At 46.6% G+C, this 10320-nt stretch overlaps 3 protein-coding genes across 3 annotated transcripts; 1 reads left to right on the forward strand and 2 right to left on the reverse strand.

The window, feature by feature from the left end:
- Positions 1-1555: 1555 nt before the first annotated feature.
- On the reverse strand, positions 1556-5177 carry HD556DRAFT_1434489 (uncharacterized protein; the record flags this gene model as incomplete). Its single annotated transcript, XM_041305329.1, has 11 exons — positions 1556-1869; positions 1917-2590; positions 2646-2784; positions 2838-3023; positions 3079-3476; positions 3528-3676; positions 3737-3902; positions 3956-4149; positions 4205-4576; positions 4633-4751; positions 4907-5177. 11 exons carry the CDS (start codon positions 5175-5177, stop codon positions 1556-1558), a joined length of 2982 nt encoding a protein of 993 aa, XP_041154651.1.
- Positions 5178-6052: 875 nt separating this feature from the next.
- HD556DRAFT_1448952 (uncharacterized protein) lies at positions 6053-7679 on the reverse strand (the record flags this gene model as incomplete). The annotated part of the gene is made up of 4 exons (XM_041307512.1): positions 6053-6251; positions 6317-6462; positions 7259-7482; positions 7535-7679. 4 exons carry the CDS (start codon positions 7677-7679, stop codon positions 6053-6055), a joined length of 714 nt encoding a protein of 237 aa, XP_041154652.1.
- A 236-nt stretch (positions 7680-7915) lies between these two features.
- On the forward strand, positions 7916-10099 carry HD556DRAFT_1448953 (uncharacterized protein; the record flags this gene model as incomplete). The annotated part of the gene is made up of 5 exons (XM_041307513.1): positions 7916-8152; positions 8240-8595; positions 8654-8782; positions 8840-8946; positions 9006-10099. The coding sequence occupies 5 exons, from the start codon at positions 7916-7918 to the stop codon at positions 10097-10099; spliced, it is 1923 nt and encodes a 640-aa protein (XP_041154653.1).
- Between the last annotated feature and the right edge of the window lie 221 nt (positions 10100-10320).

A 10320-nucleotide genomic window follows, 5' to 3' on the forward strand; every position in this document is an offset into this window, starting at 1 on the left:
CATAATCGGACTCATGAGATTTGGTGGGACACCTGCTCCTGGCAGTATTATTGTCATATCCCGCATTCCGGACCAACATCCGACGACATTCCCATGCCTCATCCGGACCTCCGGACCTCCTGTCCATGTCTCCAGACCCAATCCTCTATCCGTCCGGATCCCTGTACTCCTGCATCTGATATCCGGACGCCAGATCTGATATCCACATCTCCGGATCTCCGGATCCGACCTATCTGTCATGTCCGAACCCAAACCTTAAATCAGCGCCCATCCCCTTATGGTAATCACCTGTCTCCGGACTTCCGAACATCCAGATACGACCCACGTCTATCTTCTGGATCTGACCCGCATCTATCTTCCATGCCTTATCCCTTTGTATGTTCCTTCTTGAGTTAGACTTCCTCATTTTCCGTACCTCGTTTCATTTCCGGCTTTATTTTCCTATGTCTTCATCTCCGTCTTCATTTACTATTTTCCGATAGACTAGTGTTTGACTTTTCTACATCCTCCGTCCACAGCCTCGCATAGCTTCGGACTGTGCTGACTGACTCTCTGTTAAGTCCTCTGTAGTATATAAACTCTGTAGAATCTTTGTACTTCCTCAGTCTGAATATCATACACATATTAGTCCTCGCACTAGCCTTCACCCTAAGTCCTCGTAACAGTTCTAGTCCTCCGACTTAGTCATTATCCATCTCAGGCCTAGGGAGAAATTCCCTAGGCCGGAGCTCCGCTCCTCCGCTCATCCGATCCTCCATTCCTCCGAGTTTCCGGAAGTTCCTCCGGAACTTTCCCGCGGTCCTCCAGACCTATTCTGCTTCGGACTTTGTCCTTGCAGCCTTTCCTCTGTTTGCTTCTACTCAGGACTTGTCCTGAGTAGCCATTACACATATCCCCGTCAGGACGAAACTCCATCATAATTTCCGGAAGTTCCTCCGGAACTTTCCCGCACTCATCCGGAAGTTTCTCGCACTCGTCCGGAAAGTCCTTCCGAAGTTTCCCACGCTTCTCCAGAAGTCCTTCGGACTTCACTGGACTTTCACTGGACTTCATTCTGAAGTTAAGGGCACATACTCGGGTAAGGGGCGCAGCGCACAAGCTGAAGCCAAGCCCCTTGGAATCAGTCCTACCCTTTGTGCACGGTCTGAACAATTATCCATAACCATAGCTAATTATCGACATATGGTTATACTTCATCTTCATGGACCCTCGAGGATATCCTTCGTTATCCGTTATACATTACCTTACTCCCATTGCTCCTTAGTACCTGCTGTCCCGCTTATATAATGATTGATTGATCTCGATCGTAATCGTACCTTACTCCCACTGCCTGCTCCTGCTGTCCCGCTTATATAATGGTTGATTGATCTTGATCGTGATCATACCTACTCCCGCTGTTCGCTGTCCCGCTTATATAATGGTTGATTAAGCATACCAGGGTCCAGGGCCTTCAATGTTGTAGCTTCTTGAGAATGGCGTGTCGATCACACGAGTTTAGAGATTAAAAGTCTGTATTTGGTATAAACAGAAGGTATATCAAAATGTACCGACAGTACTAGTGAGCCGTGTTGATGGACAGGATGGGAGCTGCAGTTGCCTTGGGATGAAGGAGGGCGGGCATGATACTCCACTTGGTGAGGAACACATCTCTCATGGACCTGCGCAGGGCTGCTTGACGTTTGGCATAGCCTCGGATGCCTTCCAATGAAGCATCATCTAGGCCTACCCTTCGTGTGGCCTGCTCTTCCCACCACACAGCATGCCATGCAAGAAAAGCACCGACGCGCCACATCTCTTCGAGCAGGAGTTCCACTTCTTCAACCCACCTATTTGCACGGGCCCTCGATCTACACCATTCGACTCGCAAAGCTATCAAAACATTCAGCAGCAGTATTGACACAAGAGTGGTCACTCACCTTCTGAGAGAACTGCCTCACCCTCCACCCCTGCAGTAGCTACACCTTGCGCTTTCCATATCCATGACAAGGTGCGGTTCCCGCTCAACTCTCCAAATGCATTGTCTCCCATCCCTCGGGTGTCCCCGTCCTCTAACTTTGGCAGCTCTGTCGTCCACGCATTCCTGGCAAGGGAGGGTGTGAGAGCGCTTAATGCATTCCAGGCTCTGCGATAGTGCTCAGCAGCCACGGATACATTAACTTCGACATTCTTGATGATAACACCTGCACGTGTATTTTCCCGTTGACCGCGAATTTGAGCATCCTTGAACTTATATAGGTGTGTTCGAAGGTGGAGCTGCCAGCGGAGATCATCGAGGGCGTCAAATGCCTGGGCACGCTGTAAGTCCCACTCATATTCGGAGAGACTATCATTGCATGGAAGCAGTGTCTCTCGCCTAATCTGTGATGGCAACCACAGCTTGATGTCGTAGGGTTTCTCCTCCTGGATAGAATCTATACTAGACTCAATGTCGGAGGTTCGAATACAAGCTACTGAGGGGAGGTACAGCAGCTGGATCTTACACCATTCAGCAATCTTGCGCTGCAATGCATTGCTGCGTTCCTGGAACTTCGCAAGCTGTAGGTCGGTGGCATAAACACCGAGGGCGCTATGGTCACGCTGAAGATGACATCTGCGTCATAGTCACTCAGTGTTGTGTAAACGGCAAAAACCAGAACTCGACTCACTGTTGATCCTCGTAGTCTATGCCGGAGGAAATTAATATACTTGGGGAGATATCAGAGTGAAGCGCAACATTGACCCCATGTTCTAGATCCCTGGCTTCTTTTTGTGAGAGACTGAGGCGCACGGCAGCTTGTGACATTGCTAACAGAACAGAAAGAGGTTAGTATCTTACAAGGGCAAAACATAGGGCTTACATTTGCTCTTTATCTTGAAAGGATTGGGCTGCGATCTGTCTTCTTCCCATATTTCCACTGCCGACTTCCATGTTTCGACTTCGTTGGGTCGCTCCTGTGATAGCATGCGATCGAAATCTTCGAAATCACGTACATGGAGTTCACGTTCTGGGATAGCTGACTTTATCTTGCGCAAAAGGCTGATACCTTGATGAAACATTAGATACATAGCGAAGTATGAGTTAGGTAAAGAAGAACTTACCGAAGTTTGTCACCTTCTTCCAATTAAAATCCCCAAAATGATCATCTAGGATGTCTCTCCGTGAGCCTGGCCCCATCTCGCGTGTGCTTGTTGCCACTGGATTGATGTTGGCCCAACCACGCTCAGGAGCTTTGCCATCAGTTCGACCAACACCCTTAATCAGGTTATATGAGAATGTAATTTGGCAAGCAGCAATGTGAGCGGGAAGGTGAAACTTGGGGACGAGGAATACGATAGTCTTGTTGCTGAGGTCAAGATGAATTGCAGAGGGATATCTTGACATGCGGTCCCAGAGGTTCTTACTCCATTGACAAGTGATATCATATGATATGTTGAGAACCATGACGTCGCGAGTCTGTTGCAATGTCGAGAAGAGCAGATAGTCCATATTAACATATCTATCATATGTAAAGTCAATTTAGGTATTAGGGTCGAAAAGGGTCATGTACCTTTTGCCCTTCTGGAGGTCGCCAACTGCACATGGTCGTTTGAGATTGTGACGAGTGCAGTCCACTGTACCTACACCTGTGGCCGCCAAACCTCGTGCATTTTTTGTGTCTGCAAGATTCACAGCGCTGTGACTCGCACACATGCTTTTCTGATCAAAATTGATATCATATAAGTATGCCTGACTTGGGGAGGAAGGGAGGAGAATCACCTCTTGAGGCAGTCTTCCTGCTTCGTTCAGAAATGATTTGAATCCGCGTTCTTCAACAAAGTATGACAACCCCCGACTCAGACCGGGGTCGACTTCGTCAGAGGATACATTTTTCCTTGCCAAACAAAAGTTTGCGTCAATTGCCAGGAAAAGGGCATATTTCCAACTACATAATAACCATTTTCAGTATCCTGCAGAGAAAATCGCTAGACAACATACCGAACTTCAGGCGGGGCCTTTTCCCAGTCATCCGGCATGTTCTTTCCTGGCTGGGGACATGCAGCACACAACACTGCGCAGGCACCTGGTGTAGCAGCGCAAACACCGGCAGGGTCATGTCCATAACCCGATCGTTTAAGGAGAGTGATGTTGCACCACTGCTTCATCATTCTCAGCAATGCCTCATAACGATCCTGTAATGGAACAGTCAGAAAGCAAAAAACAAGCTGTGTGACATCAAACACTTGCCTTGGGAGGACTTACTCCCGCGTTATCAGTGAGACGAGCCAATGTCTGCCAATATTCGAAGGCGGATGCCTTGGACTCCAAGGAGAGAATATGAAAGTGGTGTAGAAGACAGAAAGTAGCGGCACTCCTTGGATCAACAGTTGTAGAAGGGTACCACCGTGTACACAACAACTGAACAATGGGAGATTGTGCAATTTCACATGCACAGAAGTCAAGGGCGATCTCATGCACGCCGTTGATATCGAGCACTACGAAGTCGTCGTGAAATGCTGTGGATGAGTTATAGCAACACTCCCCGCTGGGATGTCCAAGCTGGACATGTAGTCCAAGGACTTTGAGTGTCGTATGGGCGAAATAGCCATTATTCCAGTGCTTTGAAAAGAAAGTTGTGGTAAATGTGTTCCTAAGACCAAAAACACAGTACATACCTCAATTCTGTGCAATGGGTTTGCACAATGCTTCTCCACAGTGCATCGTTGACAGTACAACTCTGTGGAAAAGCAATCTTTGCACCAATAGAGAGGAGGGAGTGGGCATTCTGCACAACCTCGACATAAATATTGAGAGACATAATCACCACAGCCATCCAGTCTAAGCAGTTCAAGAAGGAAGGTATCTCACTCCAGCAACCACGAGGACATCGGGCGATTCTACACAACATTAGAATCAGTCACAAAAACTTGAACAACACAACTTGCACACAAAAAGAACTCACCCCTGCTGTGCGTTTACGCTTTTTAGGTCCCTCATCGGTTTCAGCGAGATAATCCATGTAAGCAGCATCAACAACGTCGAATTCATTGTATCCGTTATCGTTGAGTGGTGAGTTGGGGGCTACTGCAGGAACATTCGGCGTCGCCGTTGGGCCTACAAAATACTCTGTGTGCATGGCAACACGTCCAGGACCTGTGATAGTATGGGATATGTGTTTGTGCAGCTCGTGGTCGCCAGAGGTCTCTTGTGGTGCATGCATGGCTTGTTGACGTGCAGCTGAGAGATTTTGACGCTGGGAGGCCTGGTGTGCTGCGTTCAGCACATGCCACTGGCACTTAAGCCCCTTGTCACGCTGCCGACGGCTTGGACCCATGACTCAGATACAGACTCAAGGAAGTGCTTGAAGACTTACTATTTATTCGTGCAGCCATATTACTTCGCAGTAAGAGTTCAAGCGTAAACAATGTCACGTGTCTGATCAATCTGCTGTTCTAGTCTATACGCTACCTAATAGTGATTTTTGCGGATTCTCCACGAAGCGTGTACACCACACCATAGCTGCGCATTAAAACATCTTTCAGTAATTTCCTTTGTGCTGTGCAAGGCATTTGCTTGCTTGAAAAGTTCGCGTAGCTACATTTGTGCAGATGTATACTAGATAGTTGAGAACTGAATCAATGCCAAGACTCACACACGAAGACCCTTCTGATACATCAACTCCCCCATAGAGTGAGCAATACAGATCTCCGAAATTCCCTCCACATCAAAGTAGTACTCGATATCCTCCAAATATGCGAGTGTGGTGTTGAGATAACAACAGACCGTGTTAGCCGCACGAAACTCAGCTGCTAAGGAACCACAATAATCATGGATTTCATCTTGAATAGGGACAGCTTGATTGAGCAAGTCTCGGACCTTGGCCACCATATTTGTGACAATGGTTTTATCGCCATTGTCAGCACGGTCATCTGTATATGTGATGCTCTTGACAAACTGAAGCAAGAGAGCCTCCGTAAATGCATGAGGGTCGTTGATCAAAGACAACATGTCGTTTTTGATCCTTTTGATAGCAACCAGACATCCCGGCAGATCCGATCTGTTGGGTATTAATTTCATGTTCATTTCATTTTCTATTTATAAGATGACATATGGTATCATGTCGTCATCGTTCTCCTCAACATTGCCGGAATCGTCTGACATCTCCAGCTCATCTTGATCTTCCTCTTCATCTGAGTCATGGTGATGTAAGAATATTTCAACGGCTTTCTGGAGCTCTGATGGCCCCGTGTCCTTTTGAATACGAAGCTCTCTCCGCTGGCTTAAGATTCTGTCTCTGTTTCTTCAATTGGTTGACTCAGGGACGACCAGACACAATTAATAAAAGTAAGTTAGACTTACTTTGCATAATGGCGTCGGTTTTTTTCACGACTTGCTTGCAGTTTTGCCTCGATGGTCTTATGAATAGAAGGACGAGGCATAATTTTGAGAGGTTGTAGTGTTGCAGTGGTGGTTGGTAGAAAAAGGTTGAAAAGAAGCAGTAGCTTCTTGAGCGTGCCATAGAGTCAGACATTTGATAGTAGTCGGACCGAAACTGATAACATTATACCTAGCTAGCTATCAATACAAATATAAATCTATGATATATCACAACGCAGTTAATTGAGGCAGCGGTCATAAGTACCACAATATTAAGCAAGCAAAGAGACTGACCTTCACAGCGCTGTTAGGTTTATTAGCTTTCTTCGCAATGCGAAGAAAGCTAATTTCTAAACCTAAAGCAGCTGTGAAGGTCAGTCTCTTTGCTTGCTTAATATTGTGGTACTTATGACCGCTGCCTCAATTAACTGCGTTGTGATATATCATAGATTTATATTTGTATTGATAGCTAGCTAGGTATAATGTTATCAGTTTCGGTCCGACTACTATCAAATGTCTGACTCTAGCCTTGAGTGAGAGCAATAGCTTGAATCATTTTGCAAACTTGTAGCGCTACATAGTTCAATGTCATTTGCAATATTGATAGTAGTCGGACCTAAACTAACTAGCTAGCTATCAATACGAATACAGATATTGAATCATCAAGTATTGTTTGTAAACTCGTAGTGTTACATAGTTCGATGTCATTTGCGAACCGGCTATATTTTTTATGCGGCTGGTTGAATCTTTCCCAACAGTTGCCACAAAAATTCATTCAATGTGTACGTAGTTACAGATAGGCAATATGAGTCGTAAATCTCGCAGTACTTGTGTAGTGACACACTACTGAGATTGTGTGTATTTCTCTGGCTGATAGAATGTTACTGGAGCTTCAAACTTCAAGAACAAGGAATGCATCTTTACCTCTTCAGGTACCCCCTCGAGATCAGAACAGTTACTAATGGCAACTTCTTTGGCGGAAAACTGAGTAGTCATGTGGATGGTACAGACAGTTTCGTGGATCTTCGTGCCACACGCATAGCATTTGTGACGATGAGCACGCAAAATACATGCAGGACAGGCTCCATGTTCTAGACAAGGCAAGGGGATGGGCTCAGGACCGTCATCCTCATGACTATTGAAGATGTCTGCCACCAACAAATTCAGTAGAGGTAAGAAGACATCGGTACTAGAACTTACCATTCTGGTCCCTTATCAACTGCAAAGCAGCAGAGAGTTCGCCAAGGGTAAAGGTTAGGCTAGACTGTGTAAAATGATAATTGGTGTGAATTTTCATTTGATCTGTGTCAAGACCAACTGGCTGGTCGCTTGTCTGACCCTGCATACTAATTGTATATTAAGTGGTTGGAAAAGTGGCAAGGTGATTTTATTGGCTGACGAGTCCCTGTGAATTCTATTTCTGACTCCGATCCAGACAGCCCTGAACTAAATTTTACAATCGGTAACTCCGTGAAGCGTCTGCAACTCAAATTACTCAAGACTCACTGCTGTAAGCTATGACACATGCCCTAAGATAACAAAAATCAGAGAAACTCACCGTGCTTGACATGACAGCTAAACATGCCAGGTGCCACATGGACAACACCTCAACAGAAGGTGTTTCTGGAGCAGCACTACAACCCTTTCTTGAAGGCGCAACTGCAGGGTACTGTCGGCCAATTCTGGATCCCCTTATATGCCGAGTGGTTTAAAAAATGGCCAGAGGTCAATGAAATGTTCAAAGGTCAGACCGTACCAGTCCCATTGTCCGAGGAACAGAATGTCGAGTTAGGAAAGGCAGTAGACACGAGGCATAGGGTCAGCTCACCTCATATGAAATCGCACGATCGAGCACTTAATTGGAAATTTTAGAAACTGTGAACATGGTTTAATAACCGGTCCCAGAAGAGCGGTAGAGAGGCTGTGAACACAATGACCAAATTGATCACAAAGCTGATGGGAAGTAGAGCGAAGGGCACACGAGTGCACAGCGAGGTTGAGGTGTTCTCGAAAATGATGTACAAAGACAATGTACAAGAGATGGTGAAGAAGGAAATCGAGGCAGGTGCCCTGGCCACGAAGGAAGAAAGGCTCCGAGGCATGAAGGAGCTTACTAGGAAGGCATATGATGCTTCTAGTGAAGAGGTTCGCGCTTTGTGTAAAGCAAAAGTACAAGAAGAGCGAGACTTGAAGGCTCAAGTTATCCTTTGGGGACTTAAAGAGGGAGGTGGTGTGTGTCCTACAAATGAGCAGTATGCAAAGTCAGACCTTCCTTCCTCTTTGGGTTATCTACTATATTTCTGACAAATTTTGCATCAGGGCGCTCGAAGAATGCACTGGTCCTATCTCACAATTTCTGCAGGCTATCCAGCACATGACAGGCTTTGAATGGAGTGTCATTGGCGCAGGCCCTGATCCTCGCCTGGATGGTAAACTTAATGCACTGACGTATGTCTTCAAATTTGTCAAGCTTCGATTACTACATGCCTCATGAGTTTTTTTTAGTTACCACACCGGCATCAATTCTGCAGGCAGGAATTGGCATGAATCCACACCCGACTTCGTTGAACGTCACCTCAATCCTTACTTGGAGTTTGTCAGTACCATTTTCCGTGAGCTATTATTCAATTTTTCTGTATACTGTATAATCATTGCTTGATTCAACTTGCAGCAGAACATGTTAGGAAGACACGTGCGCTCAATTATGTGCCTCAGGCTCCAAGTCCTACAAGAGATACTACTCCAGAGTTGACTGCTGCCATCATTCCACTAACAATGGACCTCGTGGGTGCAGCTTCTCCAAGTAGCGCTTCTCTTCCTGTCATGCTGCACAGTGCGGCCTTGTTAGGTCAAGCATTGGCGGGACCTGCACATGTTCAACCAGGTGTAGATTTGCTATCTGATGATCTTTGGACCTTTGATAGATCAAACACAGAGTCTTTTCTCGATGAGACTCAGCTTACGGGCCTCCCTATGGAAGTACTGCTCCCTGCACATCCTGACGCCACCTCATCCCACAATGCCGCAGAGATGTCATTTCCTTCTTTTTCATTGTCTTATAGTCCACCGCCGTCAACCTCGCAGGCCATCTCATCGAATCAAGAAGTCTGGAATCAGCAGATACCATCTCCACTCTGCTTCTCGCCACCTCATTTCCGCATTCGCCATGACAGGCTTGATGATTCCCCCATCTCCAACTCATCTGACATCTTTGGGCCAAGCTATGTTTTTCCAGACCCTCCTGGACTCCGAGTTGAACCTGGTCGTAACACGATATTGTCTGGTTCAGCTGCAAACCCTCACCTTTCTTTTGATGAGCATCCCACACCCGCACCTGCACCTGCACCTGTGCCCACACCTGCACCCACACCTGTGCCCACACCTGTGCCCACACCTGTGCCCACACCCGCACCCACACCCGTACCCATGCTCACACCCGCACCCGCACCGACCGTAGACGAGCGCACATCTTGCGCCAATATTGTCAGTGCACCCAGCTTGCACTTACCAATGCCAACTCAAGCTGCCACTACAACCACTGCACTGATTGTGGACAAGCCTCTGAAACGAGCTGGTGGACCTCCTCCAGCCGTGGATGAACACACATTCGGCACCGTCAGTGCACCGAGAAAGATGGGGTGTGTTAGACAAGCTACCACGCGCCTTGCACAAGCAAACAACATCGGAGAGATCAAAGGGAAACACAAGGCTACTACAGTTACGGGAGATTCGGCATGCCCCTCTTCAAACCAACGAAAATTGTAGTAGAATACTCATCTTGACAATCTTGCATGTTCATCGTATTTGATGGGCACTTGTATGTGTATATATTGAGCCACTGAATACACTATGATCTTGTGCACCCTATATTGAGAGGAATTGGAGAAAATCTATCGCACTGAAGGTCTTAGTAGAAAAAATTGATCGTGCCAGCGCCTCATGGTATGGGACTTGGCATAATTTCAACCACGATTGCCTTATTTGGT

Source organism: Suillus plorans (assembly GCF_016647745.1).
Source record: "Suillus plorans strain S12 chromosome Unknown HD556scaffold_81, whole genome shotgun sequence".
Taxonomy (NCBI): domain Eukaryota; kingdom Fungi; phylum Basidiomycota; class Agaricomycetes; order Boletales; family Suillaceae; genus Suillus; species Suillus plorans.